The sequence below is a fragment of the Entelurus aequoreus genome, linkage group LG17 (genome assembly GCF_033978785.1).
Source record: "Entelurus aequoreus isolate RoL-2023_Sb linkage group LG17, RoL_Eaeq_v1.1, whole genome shotgun sequence".
Classification (NCBI taxonomy): Eukaryota; Metazoa; Chordata; class Actinopteri; order Syngnathiformes; family Syngnathidae; genus Entelurus; species Entelurus aequoreus.
The window spans coordinates 11,683,304-11,704,121 of record NC_084747.1 but is presented as its reverse complement, the minus strand read 5'-3'; the positions used below and the strand labels follow the sequence as shown (position 1 = coordinate 11,704,121).

Sequence of the window (20,818 nt, the reverse complement as noted above, 5' to 3'; positions counted from 1 at the left end):
AATGTTTATTTTCAAGGTAAAAGTTTATTTTCAAGACAAAAAATGATTTTCAAGACAAAAAATCATTTTCAAGACAAAAAAATGATTTTCAAGGTAAAAGTTGATTTTCAAGACAAAAAATGATTTTCAAGGTAAACGTTGATTTTCAAGACAAAAAATGATTTTCAAGGTAAAAGTTGATTTTTAGGTAAAAGTTGATTTTCAAGGTAAAAGTTGATTTTCAAGACAAAAAATGATTTTCAAGGTAAAAGTTAATTTTCAAGACAAAAAATGATTTTCAAGGTAAAAGTTGATTTTCAAAACAAAAAATGATTTTCAAGACAAAAAAATGATTTTCAAGGTAAAAGTTGATTTTCAAAACAAAAAATGATTTTCAAGGTAAAAGTTGATTTTCAGGACAAAAAAATGATTTTCAAGGTAAAAGTTGATGTTCAAGACAAAAAATGATTTTCAAGGTAAAAGTTGATTTTCAAAACAAAATGATTTTCAAGACAAAAAAATGATTTTTAAGGTAAAAGTTGATTTTCAAGACAAAAAATTATTTTCAAGGCAAAAAATGATTTTCAAGACAAAAAATTATTTTCAAGGTAAAAGTTGATTTTCAAGACAAAAAATCATTTTCAAGGTAAAAGTCGATTTTCAAGACAAAAAATGATTTTCAAGGTAAAAGTTGATTTTCAAGGTAAAAGTTGATTTTCAAGGTAAAAGTCGATTTTCAAGACAAAAAAGGATTTTCAAGGTAAAAGTTGATTTTCAAGGTAAAAGTGGATTTTCAAGACAAAAAATGATTTTCAAGGCAAAAAATGATTTTCAATGTAAAAGTTGATTTTCAAGACAAAAAATGATTTTCAAGGCAAAAAATGATTTTCAATGTAAAAGTTGATTTTCAAGACAAAAAATGATTTTCAAGGCAAAAAATGATTTTCAAGACAAAAAATTATTTTCAATGTAAAAGTTGATTTTCAAGACAAAAAATCATTTTCAAGACAAAAAATCATTTTCAAGGTAAAAGTTGATTTTCAAGACAAAAAATGATTTTCAAGGTAAATGTTTATTTTCAAGGTAAAAGTTTATTTTCAAGGTAAACGTTTATTTTCAAGACAAAAAATCATTTTCAAGACAAAATGATTTTCAAGACAAAAAAATGATTTTCAAGGTAAAAGTTTATTTTCAAGGTAAACGTTTATTTTCAAGACAAAAAATCATTTTCAAGACAAAAAATCATTTTCAAGACAAAAAAATGATTTTTAGGTAAAAGTTGATTTTCAAGGTAAAAGTTGATTTTCAAGACAAAAAATGATTTTCAAGGTAAAAGTTAATTTTCAAGACAAAAAATGATTTTCAAGGTAAAAGTTGATTTTCAAGACAAAAAAATGATTTTCAAGGTAAAAGTTGATTTTCAAAACAAAAAATGATTTTCAAGGTAAAAGTTGATTTTCAGGACAAAAAAATGATTTTCAAGGTAAAAGTTGATGTTCAAGACAAAAAATGATTTTCAAGGTAAAAGTTGATTTTCAAAACAAAATGATTTTCAAGACAAAAAAATGATTTTTAAGGTAAAAGTTGATTTTCAAGACAAAAAATTATTTTCAAGGCAAAAAATGATTTTCAAGACAAAAAATTATTTTCAAGGTAAAAGTTGATTTTCAAGACAAAAAATCATTTTCAAGGTAAAAGTCGATTTTCAAGACAAAAAATGATTTTCAAGGTAAAAGTTGATTTTCAAGGTAAAAGTTGATTTTCAAGGTAAAAGTCGATTTTCAAGACAAAAAAGGATTTTCAAGGTAAAAGTTGATTTTCAAGGTAAAAGTGGATTTTCAAGACAAAAAATGATTTTCAAGGCAAAAAATGATTTTCAATGTAAAAGTTGATTTTCAAGACAAAAAATGATTTTCAAGGCAAAAAATGATTTTCAATGTAAAAGTTGATTTTCAAGACAAAAAATGATTTTCAAGGCAAAAAATGATTTTCAAGACAAAAAATTATTTTCAATGTAAAAGTTGATTTTCAAGACAAAAAATCATTTTCAAGACAAAAAATCATTTTCAAGGTAAAAGTTGATTTTCAAGACAAAAAATGATTTTCAAGGTAAATGTTTATTTTCAAGGTAAAAGTTTATTTTCAAGGTAAACGTTTATTTTCAAGACAAAAAATCATTTTCAAGACAAAAAATCATTTTCAAGACAAAAAAATGATTTTCAAGGTAAAAGTTGATTTTCAAGACAAAAAATGATTTTCAAGGTAAACGTTGATTTTCAAGACAAAAAATGATTTTCAAGGTAAAAGTTGATTTTTAGGTAAAAGTTGATTTTCAAGACAAAACATTATTTTCAAGGTAAAAATTGATTTTCCAAGTAAAAGTTGATTTAAGACAAAAAATTCTTTTCAAGGATGCAGCTTTTATATCGGTGCGCTCTATAGTCAGAAATTAGGGTACAGTATTACTAACATTCCACTTAACAATTTGACACGCTTAATTTCAAGAGTGCCCGGGAGACAACATAAACTCATTTTGTATTACTGTACCTTTTTTTATAAGCAGTCTGTTGGTCAACTATTAACAATTGAATATGCTATATTGCACAAATCATTTAGAACTGTGTTTAGTTAGCTACCACAATAATTCATGTTGGTGTTCTGCAGATGTCCACCAGCTATCTGGTGCTCCAGAAAGACATCCCTCGTTGTCCACCTTGAAGCCGGAGGATCCACAGCCCCCCCACATTAAAGAGGAGGAGCAGGAGGAGCAGGAGGAAGAGGAGGAGGAGGAGGAGGAACATTGGATCACTCAAGAGGGAGATTATATTCGAGAGCCGAAGGAAGCTGACTTCACCAAGATGCCACTGACTGGTGTCTCTGTGAAGACTGATGAAGACAAACCAACCGAGTCCTCACACCTTCATCACAGTCCAAGTGAGGAGAACAGAGGGGCGGAGCCTTCAAGCAGCAGCTCAACACAACACATGACAACTGAAGCTGACGGAGACCACTTTGGAGCTCCACTATCAGATAGTGAGGACATGTCCCAATCTATGGAGGGTAAAGACTGGGACGACACCAAAGAATCTTTGAGCGGCGATACAGACTGTGAAGGTGATATGACGACTCAAACTAACAAACACTGTAAAAAAGAGGTGACTGGTAACAAATCTCTGACGTGCTCAGATTGTGCTAAGGTATTTTCTCGTCTTAGTGTTTTTCTTCAACACATGAGGATACACACAGGAGAAAAACCCTTTCTTTGTTCAATATGTGGCGAAAGATTTGCTCTGATGTGGAATATGAAGGCGCACATGAGAATACACAAAAGGGAGAAACCCTTTAAATGCTCAGTTTGTGGCCAAACATTCGCTATTAAGGCAAACATGGTATCACATATGAGAACGCACACGGGAGAAAAACCCTTTGTGTGCGTAGTTTGTGTTAAAACATTTGCTCATAAGGCAAATTTGGTCTCACACATGAGAACGCACACGGGAGAAAAACCCTTCATGTGCTCATTTTGTGCCAAAACGTTCTCTCATAAGGCAAATATGGTTACACACATGAGAACTCACACCGGAGAAAAACCCTACAAATGCTCGGTTTGTAGTGACGCATTCGCTCAAGGGTCCGCTTTAAACAGACACTTGAGAATACACACAGGAGAAAAACCCTTCCAATGCTCGGTTTGCGTGAAAACATTCTCTAGTAAGACAAACATGCTAACGCACATGAAAACACACGCAAGCGAAATGATGCATCTGCTCAATGGTCCTCTTTAAACACTCACAGGTGTTAAAAGCATTTAAATGCTCTTTTTGTCGTAGTGTATTTGCTTGCAAGTCCATGTGGCATTAGAAAGTCAGTGTTCTGACGACTTCAAAGCTGCGCTACAGAAGAGAGCCTCCCTAATGTATTTTGTCGGATGTGATATATGTCTGATATTAGATGCCTGAACACCAATTTGTTGATGATGTGTCAAGATCTGAATTTCATTTTCCAATGTATCTTTTATTTTGATGGTTATTTAGACCCAACAGTTTTAAAGATCACCCCACCTTAATAACGGAGGACACGGTCACAAATGATAAAGCAGTCTGAGGTTTTTACATTAGTCTCCATTCCACGATGCCATTATTGCTGATATTTGCCACACATATAACAGATTAGTCCATTTACAATCACAAACAATGTCTTTTTAACAACACGTGTACACCGCAAACATGTAACTTTGTAAACTTAATTGTGTGCAATGTTAAGTCTGTCTATTTTTGTGACTATTAAAGTTCTGTATAAACAACAAATGTTTAGATGTTTTTTGTAAAAAGACAGTAATTTAAACAATTTAACAAAGTCATCGGGATCGGCAGGAAACCTGCATTGGCGCTGGGTAAGGACTGGATTCAGAACAGGAAAATGATAACAAGACAGGAGCTTTGCACGTACTGAGAAACATCTGGGGCCGTACTTATCAAGCTTCTTAGAATGACTCCTAAGAAGTCTGCTAAGAGTTGACTTAAAAGTAAATAAATTCTTCGCTGAAAGCTGCACTTAAAAGTTAGTTATCAAGCGTCTTACTCACACTTTCAGCGAAGTGTAGGACTGAATCTTAAGTGTCACACTCAGAGCTGAATTACGACATTACTATGTGCCGTAAACGCAATTTTAGGTGACGTCATTTCTGTGTCCATAGAAATGACCAATCACGGAAGGGAATCCGTTGTCTAAGAATAAAGAAATATCTTGGAAATATTTAAGTGGACAATGGGAGTGTATATTTTGACAATAAACTACAAAATAATACAAAACAAACTAGTCCCCGCCGGCCGTCGGCGGTCACTCGAAACGAGTATGACTGTCCTCCGTAGGAGGACGCCTGTGCGTGGAATCTTTTAATGTGGGGAGACTGGTGCACGGTCAGCCACCACACAGTCCTTGGCATTGAGCGGGCCAGGGTCCAGTGGCATGGAGACCAAGACGACTGGGGACCCGTCTTTGCTGCAGCCTTCATCCGCCTTCCCAGCCGTTGTGGTGCATTCCGCTGCCGCCATCTTCCGCCTGGTCCACCGTTGAGGCGGTTTTCACTATTCGCCCATAGCTGGGGTTATTTACCCATAGCTGGGACAGGGGTTGACTGGGCACCAGGGCATGTCCACACACCGGTGGGCCTGCATGCCCCGTCTCTGGGGCCCCCTGCTGCTCCGAGATCCCGTACAACTTAGCCTGGAACCGCGAGGTTCCAGTTACCGTGTGTGGCCACGAGGAGGCATGTACGAGTCTTGACAATGGAGAGGCTATGTACCGGCTGAGGAGGCTTATGCACTCGGCTCCTCTTTTCGCCCTCTGAGACAGAGGGCTAGCCGGCGGCACTAGCTGAAAGCAATGAGTATCAGGCAGAAGCAGCATGCAGCATAGCAAGCAAAAGCGGCATGCAGCATGCACTAACTACAGGTACTACTACTCCAAGGCTACTGCACTAGACGCATCACATCGCCCTGTGCGATGTTTTCTGCACACACACACCCCGCCGGCACTCACGCTACCGCTCCCTCTCTTCTCTCGCCCACACACTCACTGACGTCACTCACCTCACGGCCACACACATACGCTACTGTCATAACATTTTCTTTCCAATTCATTAATTAGGCAACTCATTTGAAACTGGTGTGGGTGGCTCTATATATACTAGCCCACTGCAGACACATGCAGAAATCAACAAGGAATCGAAAAGTATTAAATCTGTGACAAAAATAATATCCGCTCTGTCTAAACGATACCGTTTGATCAGCTGCTCGTCATAAAAAAAAAAAAAAAACATTGCCTCAGTGCCATCCCTTGCTGGCAACTCCTAACCACTTAAGACACCTCTGAAGGTCTCTTAAATATCGTGGAGAGTAGGAGTGATTCTTAGACTTAAGAACGTTGATAAAAAGCTTTTATTCTTAAGTTTGAGAGTAGGACTAAATTTCGCAAATTCTCAGGACTTAAGTGTTAAATGGCACTCCAAGAAGCTTGATAAGTACGGCCCCTGAACTATAAAGTGGCGAAGTGGCGGGCCGTGTGTTCCCCACCTAGGCCTTCAGTGATGTCCGACTTCAATGATTACCTCTCAAAATACCATCATTGATGTCACCACATGACCATTGCTGGAGAAATACTACACAGGAACACATGTATGCACTACTGGCCATTGAATCACATCAACAGTGTACAAAACGGGTTATTTTCTGGCACATTTAAAAATCAATAAACCAGCATCAGCAGTTAAAACATCTCTTATGTGGTACTGTCAAAATTAAAATAGCAAAAAAACTAAAATTAAGAAAGTATTCAAATTCACAATTTGTAGCACCCACTCGACGCCGTATAGCCACTCGTAGTCGGTTGATTCGAGTGGAAATGGTGGGCCAACATGGTGTCACAAGATGTAGTTTCTCTTTAAATATCCTTCTTGAAATTGGCCTGGCAAATATACGTATATCTGCCACCTAATCAACGTTTGGTTCTCCTTCTTTGTGGGTCAACACTTCCTGCTTCTGATTGGATGAAAACTAAAACTAAAAACAGCATTGGAAGGAGCATAATATGACAGGAGAACATTATTACTTTTAGATATTTAGGGAAAGTAAAATAAAAAATACTTTTATCTTTAATTATGATCATGATTTCGGGTTATGTTTGGCCAGCATTGTTGGATGTAGATGTTCGATTGTTGATGTTCGAAATCTGAAAATGCAAGTCAAGTTGTAAATACAAACCCCGTTTCCATATGAGTTGGGAAATGGTGTTAGATGTAAATATAAACGGAATACAATGATTTGCTAATCATTTTCAAGCCATATTCAGTTGAATATGCTACAAAGACAACATATTTAATGTTCAAACTCAAACATTTTTTTATTTTGCAAATAATCATTAACTTTAGAATTTGATGGCAGCAACACGTGACAAAGAAGTTGGGAAAGGTGGCAATAAATACTGATAAAGTTGAGGAATGCTCATCAAACACTTATTTGGAACATCCCACGGGTGTGCAGGCTAATTGGGAACAGGTGGGTGCCATGATTGGGTATAAAAGTAGATTCCATGAAATGCTCAAGTCATTCAGAGAATGTGGAGAAATCACTGCACGTAAGCAGCTAAGCCGGTTTACCTTCGATCCCTCAGGCTGTACTGCATCAACAAGCGACATCAGTGTGTAAAGGATATCACCACATGGGCTCAGGAACACTTCAGAAACCCACTGTCAGTAACTACAGTTGGTCGCTATGTCCGTAAGTGCAAGTTAAAACTCTCCTATGCAAGGCGAAAACCGTTTATCAACAACACCCAGAAACGCCGTCGGCTTCGCTGGGCCTGAGCTCATCTAAGATGGACTGATGCAAAGTGGAAACGTGTTCTGTGGTCTGACGAGTCCACATTTCAAATTGTTTTTGGAAACTGTGGACGTCGTGTCCTCCGGACCAAAGAGGAAAAGAACCATCCGGATTGTTATGGACGCAAAGTGTAAAAGGCAGCATGTGTGATGGTATGGGGGTGTATTAGTGGCCAAGACATGGGTAACTTACACATCTGTGAAGGCACCATTAATGCTGAAAGGTACATACAGCTTTTGGAGCAACATATGTTGCCATCCAAGCAACGTTACCATGGACGCCCCTGCTTATTTCAGCAAGACAATGCCAAGCCACGTGTTACATCAACGTGGCTTCATAGTAAAAGAGTGCGGGTACTAGACTGGCCTGCCTGTAGTCCAGACATTGAAAATGTGTGGTGCATTATGAAGCCTAAAATAGCAGAAGGGAGACCCCCGGACTGTTGAACAACTTAAGCTGTACATCAAGCAAGAATGGGAAAGAATTCCACCTGAGAAGCTTAAAAAATGTGTCTCCTCAGTTCCCAAACCTTTACTGAGTGTTGTTAAAAGGAAAGGCCATGTAACACAGTGGTGAACATGCCCTTTCCCAACTACTTTGGCACGTGTTGCAGCCATGAAATTCTAAGTTAATGATTATTTGCAAAAAAAAAAAAATGTTTATGAGTTTGAACATCAAATATGTTGTCTTTGTAGCATATTCAACTGAATATGGCTTGAAAAGGATTTGTAAATCATTGTATTCCGTTTATATTTACATCTAACACAATTTCCCAACTCATATGGAAACGGGGTTTGTATATATATATATATATATATATATATATATATATATATATATATATATATATATATATATATATATATATATATATATATATATATATATATATATATAATATATATATATATACACACACACACATACATGATATACATACCATCCATCCATCCATCCATCTTCTTCCGCTTATCCGAGGTCGGGTCGCGGGGGCAGCAGCCTAAGCAGGGAAGCCCAGACTTCATACCATGTATATAATATATATATATATATATATATATATATATATACATATATATATATATATATATATATATACACACATATATATATATATATATATATATATATATATATATATATATATATATATATATATATATATATATATATATATATCAATCAATCAATCAATCAATGTTTATTTATATAGCCCTAAATCACTAGTGTCTCAAAGGGCTGTACAAGCCACAACGACATCCTCGGTGTCGAGTGGGTCTGACATAATATTGTGAAAGTCCAACACATCAGCGAAAGTCCAGTCCATGGTGGGGCCAGCGGGAACCATCCCGAGCGGAGACGGGTCAGCAGCGTAGAGATGTCCCCATCTGATGGACAGGCTAGCGGTCCACCCCGGAGCAGAGTAGAAAAGAAAAGAAAAGAAACGGCAGATCAACTGGTCTAAAAAGGGAGTCTATTTAAAGGCTAGAGTATACAAATGAGTTTTAAGATGAGACTTAAATGCTTCTACTGAGGTAGCATCTCTAACTTTTACCGGGAGGGCATTCCATAGTATTGGAGCCCGAATAGAAAACGCTCTATAGCCCGCAGACTTTTTTTGGGGCTCTGGGAATCACTAATAAGCCGGAGTTCTTTGAACGCAGATTTCTTGCCGGGACATATGGTACAATACAATCGTCAAGATAGGCAGGAGCTTGACCGTGTAGTATTTTATACGTAAGTAGTAAAACCTTAAAGTCGCATCTTAGGTGCACAGGAAGCCAGTGCAGGTGAGCCAGTATAGGCGTAATATGATCAAACTTTCTTGTTTTTGTCAAAAGCCTTGCAGCCGCATTTTGTACCAACTGTAATCTTTTAATGCTAGACATAGGGAGGCCCGAAAATAATACGTTACAGTAATCGAGACGAGATGTAACGAACGCATGGATAATGATCTCTGCATCGCTTGTGGACAAAATGGAACGAATTTTAGCGATATTACGGAGATGAAAGAAGGCCGTTTTAGTAACACTCTTAATGTGTGACTCAAACGAGAGAGTTGGGTGGAAGATAATACCCAGATTCTTTACCGAGTCGCCTTGTTTAATTGTTTGGTTGTCAAATGTTAAGGTGGTATTATTAAATAGATGTTGGTGTCTAGCAGGACCGATAATCAGCATTTCCGTTTTCTTAGCGTTGAGTTGCAAAAAGTTAGCGGACATCCATTGTTTAATTTCATTAAGACACGCCTCCAGCTGACTACAATCCGGCGTGTTGGTCAGCTTTAGGGGCATGTAGAGTTGAGTGTCATCAGCATAACAGTGAAAGCTAACACCGTACTTGCGTATAATGTCACCTAGCGGCAGCATGTAAATACTAAAGAGTGCAGGGCCAAGAACTGAACCCTGGGGAACTCCGCACGTTACCTTAACATAGTCCGAGGTCACATTGTTATGGGAGACACACTGCATCCTGTCAGTAAGATAAGAGTTAAACCAAGACAAGGCTAAGTCTGACATCCCAATACGCGTTTTGATACGCTCTAATAAAATATTATGATCAACAGTATCGAAAGCGGCGCTAAGATCAAGAAGCAGCAACATAGATGAAGCATCAGAATCCATCGTTAGCAATAGATCATTAGTCATTTTTGCGAGGGCTGTCTCCGTAGAGTGATTTGCCCTGAAACCGGATTGAAAAGGTTCACAGAGATTGTTAGTCACTAAGTGTTCATTTAGCTGCTGTGCGACAATTTTTTCGAGAATTTTCGAGATAAACGGTAGGTGGGACACCGGCCGGTAGTTCACCATGAGGTCAGGATCGAGGTTAGGTCTTTTGAGTAGAGGATGAATAACCGCTTTTTTGAATGCTAGAGGAACAGTACCAGAGGAAAGTGATAGGTTTATAATATTTAACACTGATGGACCTAATAAAACAAAAAGCTCCTTGATAAGTTTCCCAGGAATTGGGTCAAGTAAACATGTTGTTTGTTTTGTCCCATTTACACATTTTAACAATTCCTCCAATGTTATTTCATCAAAGAGAGAGAAACTATTTTGGAGGGCAATGTCCGTCGTATATACAGTCGTATTTGTGTTAATAGAACCCAGTTGTAGCTGAGATGCGTTGTCTTTAATCTCTTTTCTGATGAGTTCAATTTTCTTATTAAAGAAATTCATAAAGTCATCTGCTGAGTGGGTGGAGCTACTGGGAGGAGTCCCTTGTTGGGTTAGCGATGCTACTGTACTAAACAAAAATTTAGGATCATTTTTGTTGAGGTGGATGAGATTTGAGTAATATTTAGCTTTAGCTGAGGTAAGCATGTGTTTATAAGTTATTAAACTATCACTCCATGCTTGATGGAAAACCTCAAGTTTAGTCGCACGCCATTTGCGTTCCAGCTTTCTACATGATAATTTCTGGGCTTTAGTTTCTTCTGTAAACCATGGGGTACGCCTTTTAGGGGCCCTTTTTAGCTTTAGCGGTGCTACAATATCAATGGTGTCGCGCAGGGCGTCGTTAAAGTTGTTAGTGAGGTTATCAATAGAGCCCACATAATTTGGGAAAGGTGCCATTACTGAAGGCAGTAGGTCAGTAAGAGTCGTCGTTGTGGCAGTATTAATGTTGCGGCTGCTATAGTAGTTATTATTATTATTATTAGTTTGTTGACAATGAGTCAGAACTTCGAATTTTATAAGGTAATGATCGGACATTACTTTAGTGTACGGGAGTATCGTAACTTTAGAGGTGGTGACACCCCTGACAAGCACTAGATCTATCGTATTACCGTTGCGATGCGTGGGTTCATTTATTATTTGTGTAAGACCACAGCTATCAATTATAGTCTGGAGCGCCACGCATGGAGGGTCCGATGGGGTATTCATATGGATATTAAAGTCTCCCATTATGATTATATTGTCGGCGTGCGTCACTAGATCAGCAACGAACTCTGAAAATTCATTGATAAAGTCCGAATAGGGCCCAGGGGGGCGGTAGATGACAGCCAGGTGGAGAGGCAGCGGTGTGACAAACCTCATAGTGAGCACCTCAAACGAGTTATATTTATTATTTAGGTCCGAGGTAAGGCTAAAGTTTTTGTTGTATATTAGTGCAACACCCCCACCCCTTTTAATGGGGCGGGCAATATGCGTTCCCGCATAGCCAGGAGGAGACGCCTCACCCAGCGCAAAAAATTCGTCTGGTTTGAGCCAGGTCTCGGCTAAACCAACGACATCAAGATTGTTGTCTCTGATGACTTCATTAACTAATAACGTTTTGGAAGACAATGACCTTATGTTTAAAAAGCCCATATTATAGGTAGTGGGCTGTTTTGAGGAGTTTTTGTTGAAAGTATCCGTAGTAGCAATATTAATAATGTTACGTTTATTATGCATAGTGCACTTTAAATAATTTCGACCATATCTAGGAATTGATATGACAGGAATTTTTAGATTGTTTGCCACCTCAGTAAAATGCATGTCCACCTCTGACGCAGAAAAAACATTATGTGAGTTGTATATTATTCTAGAAGAATTGCTATGTGTGCAGGGATTATCCAGCCTGGCGCTGGCTAGTTCTAGCTTAACAGACTCCTTATTAGCGCTTCTTTGTGGATTAGCATTTAGCTTTTTCGTTAGCCCCGCTAACAACAAAGCATTTAGCTTTGTTGTTAGCCCCGCCCGACACCCCCGCTTCTGCTTCCGAGCGCATCGCTTACGTCTCTTTCGCCGACAGTCTCCGCTGGAAGTCGACGCCGCTGCTTCAAAGGCCATTGCTGGATGTAGCTCGCGAAGAATTCCCAAGCTAGCGAGCAGGTCCATCGTACACGCATCTATCAGCCCAAAATGGCCCGATCTCTCCACATCCAGAATCGTAAGTCGGTCGTAAGTGATCACGGAGTGAACACGCTGTGAGCCAGCCATGAAATTGACTGAATTGAGGGGTATTTTTGCCCTCACTTCCAGGAGCGCTCGCACGAAGCCGCTGCTCTGAAGCGCAGCCATCTTGGAAAAATATATATATATATATATATATACACACACATTTATATACACACTCACTCAATTTACCTCTAAAAGAACATAACTATTTTAACTAGTTACATTGGATTTTGGCTTTATAAAGGGTACTTTAACAAGTAAACAGTAAAGCAGGTACTTGATTTTGATATAGGTAATGGTAATGCTCATAAGGATATTCTCGTAAATTATGCAGAGATGAGATGTGTCAATTCTGGCGGGAACTCTCGTTCAACCCTTTTTCGATTACGCATGCACCTCCTGGTACCCTAGCACCTCCAAAACCCTCAAATCTAAACTCCAAACATCTCAGAACAAGCTAGTCAGGTTACTTCTAGACCTCCACCCCAGATCCCACCTCACTCCTACCCACTTCTCTAAAGTGGGCTGGCTCAGGGTGGAGGACAGAGTTAAACAACTTGCACTGAGCCTAGTCTATAAAATCCGCTACACCTCCCTGATACCGAAGTACATGTCAAACTACTTCCTTAACGTAAATGACCGCCATAACCACAACACCAGGGGGAGCTCCACTAACCACGTTAAACCCAGATTCCGAACTAACAAAGGTCTTAACTCATTCTCTTTCTATGCCACATCAATGTGGAATGCACTCCCAACAGGTGTAAAAGAAAGGGCATCTCTATCCTCCTCCAAAACCGCAATAAAAGTTCACCTCCAGGCAGCTACAACCCTAAACTAACACCCTCCCCGGATTGCTAATAATCAAATGTAAACAATCAAATGCAGATTCTTTTTCTTATGCCTTCTGATCTCTCTCTCTCTCTCTCTCTCTCTCTCTCTCTCTCTCTCTCTCTCTCTCTCTCTCTCTCTCTCTCTCTCTCTCTCTCTCTATGTCCACTACTTGCTGTCCATATCCTACCCCCCCCCCCTCCACACCCTTGATTGTAAATAATGTAAATAATTCAATGTGATTATCTTGTGTGATGACTGTATTATGATGATAGTATATCTGATAGTATATATCTGTATCATGAATCAATTTAAATGGACCCCGACTTAAACAAGTTGAAAAACTTATTGGGGTATTACCATTTAGTGGTCAATTGTACGGAATATGTACTTCACTGTGCAACCTACTAATAAAAGTCTCAATCAATCAAAATATCAAAATATTATTTTTAATCACTTTTTGTCAGGCAAGAATATATGAAATACATATTTAAATTTAAAGAATACATCCACACACTTTATTAATATTCATTATGTGCACGAATAAATAACATTTACAATTTGTATGTGGCTTCTAAACAAGAAAGAGGTTTGAGCATGGATCAACAACACCCCTTTAACATCTCATTAATATTACAGAAAAGTTGTTCACCATGATATCTGATTTAGGATGAACAATGTTCCATGATATCAAATTTATGATCGATACTGTTGTCCATTATGTCAGATTTAGGATCAATAATATTCACATTGATATCAGATTTTTGATGAATTATGTTCACCATGATACCAGATTTAGGATCAACAATGTTCACCATGATATCAGATTTAGGATAAAAAATGTTCACCTTGATATCAGATTTATGATTAATTATGTTCACCACGATAACTGATTCAGGATGAACAATGTTCACCATGATATCAAATTTATGATCGACACTGTTCTCCATGATGTCAGATTTTGGCTCAATAATGTTCTCCATGATATCAGATTTAGGATCAATAGTATTCACCATGTTATCAAATTTAAGATCAATAATGTTAGTTATGATATCAGATTTAGGATCAATAATGTTCACCATGATATCAGATTTAGGGTCAACAATGTTCACCATGATATCAGATTTAGGATCAATAATGTTGACCTTGATATCAGATTTATGATTAATTATGTTCACCACGATAACTGATTCAGGATGAACAATGTTCACCATGATATCAAATTTATGATCGACACTGTTCTCCATGATGTCAGATTTTGGCTCAATAATCTTCTCCATGATATCAGATTTAGGATCAATAGTATTCACCATATTATCAAATTTAAGATCAATAATGTTAGTTATGATATCAGATTTAGGATCAATAATGTTCACCATGATATCAGATTTAGGGACAACAATGTTCACCATGATATCAGATTTAGGATCAATAATGTTCACCTTGATATCCGATTTGTGATGAATTATGTTCACCATGATAACTGATACAGGATGAACAAATGTCACCATGATATCAAATTATGATCGACACTGTTCTCCATGATGTCAGATTTTGGCTCAATAATGTTCTCCATGATATCAGATTTAGGATCAATAATGTTCACCTTGATATTCGATTTATGACGAATTATGTTCACCATGATAACTGATACAGGATGAACAATGTTCACCATGATATCAAATTTATGATCGACACTGTTCTCCATGATGTCAGATTTTGGCTCAATAATGCTCTCTATGATATCAGATAATGTTAGTTATGATATCAGATTTAGGATCAATAATGTTCTCCATGATATCAGATTTAGGATCAATAGTGTTCACCATATCATCAAATTTAGGATCAATAATGTTAGTTATGATATCAGATTTAGGATCAATAATGTTAGTTATGATATCAGATTTAGGATCAATAATGTTCGCCATCATATCAGATATAGGATTAATAATGTTCACCTTGATATCAGATTTATGATGCATTATGTTCACCATGATAACTGATTCAGGATGAACAATGTTCACCATGATATCTGATTTAGGATGAACAATGTTCACCATGATATCTGATTTAGGATTAATAATGTTCACCTTGATATCAGATTTATGATGCATTATGTTCACCATGATAACTGATTCAGGATGAACAATGTTCCCCATGATATCTGATTTAGGATGAACAATGTTCACCATGATATCTGATTTAGGATGAACAATGTTCTTCATGATATCAAATTTATGATAGATACTGTTCTCCATGATGTCAGATTTAGGATCAATAATGCTCACCATGATATCAGATTTTTGATGAATTATGTTCACCATGATATAAGATTTAGGATCAACAATGTTCACCATTATATCAGATTTGGGATCAATAATGTTCACCTTGATATCAGATTTATGATTAATTATGTTCACCGTGATAACTGATTCAGGATGAACAATGTTCACCATGATATCAAATTTATGATCGACACTGTTCTCCATGATGTCAGATTTTGGCTCAATAATGTTCTCCATGTTATCAGATTTAGGATCAATAGTGTTCACCATATCATCAAATTTAGGATCAATAATGTTAGTTATGATATCAGATTATTATCAATAATTTTCACCATGATATCAGATTTAGGATCAATAATGTTCACCATGGTATCACATTTAGGATCAATAATGTTCAAATGATATCACATTTAGGATTAATAATGTTCACCATGATATCAGATTTAGGATCCACAATGTTCACCATGATATGAAGTGAATTATATTTATATAGCGCTTTTCTCTAGTGACTCAAAGCACTTTTACATAGTGAAAGCCAATATCTAAGTTACATTTAAAGCAGTGTGGGTGGCACTGGGAGCAGGTGGGTAAAGTGTCTTGCCCAAGGACACAACGGCAGTGACTAGGATGGTGGAAGCGGGGATCGAACCTGGAACCCTCGAGATGCTGGCACGGCCACTCTACCAACCGAGCTATACCAGATTTATCAGATTTTTGATGAATAATGTTCACCATGATATAAGATTTAGGATCAACAATGTTCACGCATTTTCTTCTTTGTTGGTTGTTTTAGGCGCGTTACCGCCACCTCACGGATTGGAGTTTGGAACAGGCGATCACGCCAAATAACTAACTTGAGAGTAGTAGCAATCGTATACATCTTATAAGTAGACGCAGAATTGGCTGCTGTGACGTGAGAAATTGGGCCGCCATCTTGAAGTGGTGATGAGGAGCCGCCGAGCAGCCTAAAGTGACAGTTGACAAGTAGTAAACAAAGATGGTGTTCAGCGTTTTCCTGCTCAAATGAGCGGACTGTTGAAAATAGGAATCAGGGGGATTACTTTTCACAAGTAAGATTTAACATTGACGTACTATTGGTTGTATTTTGTGAAAAGAATATTACCATAAAGTTGAGAATGAGCAAAGATCTTCAATGGGTGAGGGCCGACATCCGGGCAACTGAGCTACATACGGGTTCTTCGAGCCATAGCAACCAGACTGGCGTTGAAAACAAACCGTTGCCATTACTCTTTAACCTGTCGACCTACGCTGGTTAAACCCGTCATTCTGCCTCCAAAATGCCGAAAAACGGTGTTGTTTTTGGTTGTGCTAACCACAACTGGAAACAGGGAAAACAAAGGTCGTATTTTGTTCTGCCAAAGCGTGATAAAAGCCCACAGAGACGAGACAAATGGCTCGCAGCTTTACACCGGGAAAACGAGGACGGTTCTCACTGGAGTCCCCCAAAGTCCCGGGTCGTGTGTTCGGATCACTTCGTTTCTGGTAAATATAAGCAACAAAAATCCACCTTCTTAACCACAACTTGGCTATACCGTCCGTGCTAATGTTGTACTTGTTGAATTTGTACCTTATAACGTTCGACAGCTGAAGTTGTTGTTGTACAAAAATAACATGCGGTATATACTATATAGTCTACATCAGGGGTCACCAACCTTTTTGAAAGCAAGAGCTACTTCTTGGGTAGTGATTAATGCGAAGGGCTACCAGTTTGATACACACTTAGATAAATTGCCAGAAATAGCCAATTTGCTAAATTTACCTTTAACTCTATGTTATTATTAATAATTAATGATATTTACACTTAATTGAACGGTTTAAAAGAGGAGAAAACACGCAAAAAATGACAATTACATTTTCAAACATAGTTTATCTTCAATTTCGACTCTTTAAAATTCAAAATTCAACCGAAAAAAAGAAGACAAAAACTAGCTAATTCGAATCTTTTTGAAAAAATTAAAAAAATAATTTATGGAACATCATTAGTAATTTTTCCTGATTAATATTAATTTTACAATTTTGATGACATGTTTTAAATAGGTTAAAATCCAATCTACACTTTGTTAGAATATACAACAAATTGGACCAAGCTATATTTCTAACAAAGACAAATCATTATTTCTTCTAGATTTTCCAGAACAAAATTTTTAAAAGAAATTCAAAAGACTTTGAAATAAGATTTAAATTTGATTCTACAGATTTTCTAGATTTGCCAGATTTTTTTTTTTAAATTTTAATCATAATAAGTTTGAAGAAATATTTCACAAATATTCTTCGTCGAAAAAACAGAAGCTAAAATGAAGAATTAAATTAAAATGTATTTATTATTCTTTACAATAAAAACAATTAATTTACTTGAACATTGATTTAAATTGTCAGGAAAGAAGAGGAAGGAATTGAAAAGGTAAAAAGGTATATGTGTTTAAAAATCCTAAAATAATTTTTAAGGTTGTATTTTTTCTCTAAAATTGTCTTTCTGAAAGTTATAAGAAGCAAAGTAAAAAAAATTAATGAATTTATTTAAACAAGTGAAGACCAAGTCTTTAAAATATTTTCTTGGATTTTCAAATTCTATTTGAGTTTTGTCTCTCTTAGAATTAAAAATGTCGAGCAAAGCGAGACCAGCTTGTTAGTAAATAATTAAAATTTACTCACTGGTAAGTGCTGCTATTTGAGCTATTTTTAGAACAGGCCAGCGGGCTACTCATCTGGTCCTTACGGGCTACCTGGTGCCCGCGGGCACCGCGTTGGTGACCCCTGGTCTATAGCCTGTATAGGCTATTTTCGAAAACGGTTTCGTTTAAATTTGCACTTAACAGTTGGGTTTTTAAAAACCAATAAACCCAGAGTGGAGAACCGTCCTCGTTTTCCCGGTGTAAAGCTGCGAGCCATTTGTCTCGTCTCTGTGGGCTTTTATCACGCTTTGGCAGAACAAAATACGACCTTTGTTTTCCCTGTTTCCAGTTGTGGTTAGCACAACCAAAAACAACACAGTTTTTCGGCATTTTGGAGGCAGAATGACGGGTTTAACCAGCGTAGGTCGACAGGTTAAAGAGTAATGGCAACGGTTTGTTTTCAACGCCAGTTTGGTTACTATGGGATTGGTAGGCGGAAGTGACGTCGGTCCGCCCTCGCCTATAGTACTGAAATCGTAGCCGCTAGCAAACAAAAGTATGACCATAATAGAATTGCTTGTCAATGAAATTAATTACATTTAAAAATGTCATACTTGAATAACATAAAGTTGAAATAAATGATGAAGATAAAGATTGTAAAACAGAATTTGGTTTTATTCTGAATCCAGTGAAACAGATTGGTGGTTTTAGCTGATATAAAGACTTTCAGGTGTTTATATATGTTTATGTTGAAGTATTTGGCAGACGCTTTTATCCAAAGCGACATACATCAAAAAATACATATAAAACAATCACTGTAAACATGATCATTTAAGGGAAGAATGTAATAGAAAATATCAATACAAAGTGTCAAGACAGAATAAACTCTCTGCTGCTGCAGCAACAGAGATACGGTCTATAAGATATATAGATATCTAATGTATTCATACATTGTTTATGTAGCATGTATATATAACCTCATCATATTGTTTCTTCAACTTAAAAATAGCTGACCCTTCTCTGGGATTATATTCCCAGTTTTGATCTGGGACATCTGGTCACTTATAAGAATATTCTATTACTGTTTAGCAAACTATGAATAATAAAACATGTGTCCTTTATCATAGCTACATGCAGGGGCGGATTAAGAAATTTTGGCCCCCTGGGCCTGACATGGTCTTGGCCCCTCAACCCCCCGCGCGTGTGGGCGCACACACACGCACGCACTATGCAAGAAATACTGTATACTGTGAACAGACATGCACACTGTACTGTACAGAAGAGTGCACATACTGCACACACACTATTAGGTATACCACACAGACACTGACAAGCACAGGTTTCACACAGACACAGGGGGAGGGGATAAATGGCCTAAAAATAAACATTTTTGAAAATGATTACGCCCACTTCAGTGATGGTGCATTGGGTCATTTGAGAGATATTATGTATTGGAAGTTGGTAGCTATCATGAAATAAACCCTCCAACCCACCCAAAAAACTAAATCGGACATGATTTTTGCCCCCTTTTCCTCCCTTCTATCATTAAAAATAAAATAATATCTTAGGAAAACACATTGGCATAACGGCAGCTGTGCAGCAAATTGAGGCTCAAAGTCTGTATCTATTTGTGGTTAAGCTTGAGGAGAAGGAGAAAGGTAAAATGATAACATGCATCGGAGAGCACCACAAAGAAAGGTGTAGGCCAGTTCATGGTACAAGGGCTGCATGCAGGTCAAGATAGCCCATTTCCAAGAATGCTATAGTGGCTGGACAGGCACTGGACATGTCCTGAACTCAGTGTCAGACGTGGCTGCCGAATACTTGGATGAAGTGAAGCAGCTGACAGATCTCATGCTGCCCCATCTGAAGACTGTCCTGGCCAGGCAGAGGATGGATGAGGAGACCTTCCCAATGGACCCTGTCAGTGAACAGGCTAGTAACATTGATGGCACCCCTGTGCACAACATTGGGATGGAGAGACAATGTGGCAAGGTGGACTACAAACTGAAGAAGTTGGGCACACTGAACGCAGTCAATAGGTCAATAATTTTACAGAAGAGCCAGGAGCTTCAGAGGTTTCAAGGCAGCAGCACAAGCAAAAAGGGAGGTTGAACTCAACTGGAGTAAATTCATGAAGGCAAAATTCGAGAGTAGGGCAGATGAGAAACAAGAGATGGCTCAAAGAAAGGAGAGTAAGAGACTAGACATGCTGGACACACTGAAATCTTTTGATGGCCCCTTCACGATAGTGGGGAAGTTGAAAAGTTCCTTGTGGATGAAAGTCTGCACAAGAATGCAAAGCTGCAGAGAATGAAGCTTGAGGTTCAGTTTGCCAGAGAAAGCACCAAGCTTCTGCCTAAAGTCAATCCTATCTTCACAATCCAGGTGACACTTCCCAGAAATGGCAAAAGTGCAATTCTCCAAGTCATAATGGATACTTAGAATTTTATGGTGGTGGTAAGTATTCATGAAAACAGGTAGCCTAACATTAGTGAATGGGTGAATTCTGGAAATAACCTAAAAATCTTACACAGTGCACCTTTAAGCAAGGGGTTTCTTTCGTGCTTTCAATTTTGCAAAATCATCCACCACATCATTGAAGTCCAACTCTCTTGTCAGCTCACTCTCAATTGCCATTAGAGATAACGCATTTAATCTTTTCTGAGTCATTCTTGTGCGCAGCTCATTTTTTACTCTTGACAAAAGAGAGAATGAGCGTTCTCCCTCACAGTTACTGACCGGTAGAGTGAGAAAAATCTGTAGCGCAATGTATGTATTAGGAAACGTAGGCTGTAGTCCAAAATGTATTATTGTTTTGAGCAGTCCTG

General features: G+C 37.6%; 1 protein-coding gene across 1 annotated transcript in view; it reads left to right on the top strand.

The window, feature by feature from the left end:
* The window catches only part of LOC133632099 (zinc finger protein 568-like), a 60,576-nt gene that overhangs the window by 25,825 nt on the left and 13,933 nt on the right, over nt 1-20,818 (top strand). Inside the window, exon 3 of the mRNA XM_062024336.1 lies at nt 2,644-3,759. Within this exon, the coding sequence (XP_061880320.1) occupies nt 2,644-3,759 (1,116 nt within the window). The remainder of the gene's footprint in view (nt 1-2,643; nt 3,760-20,818) is intronic.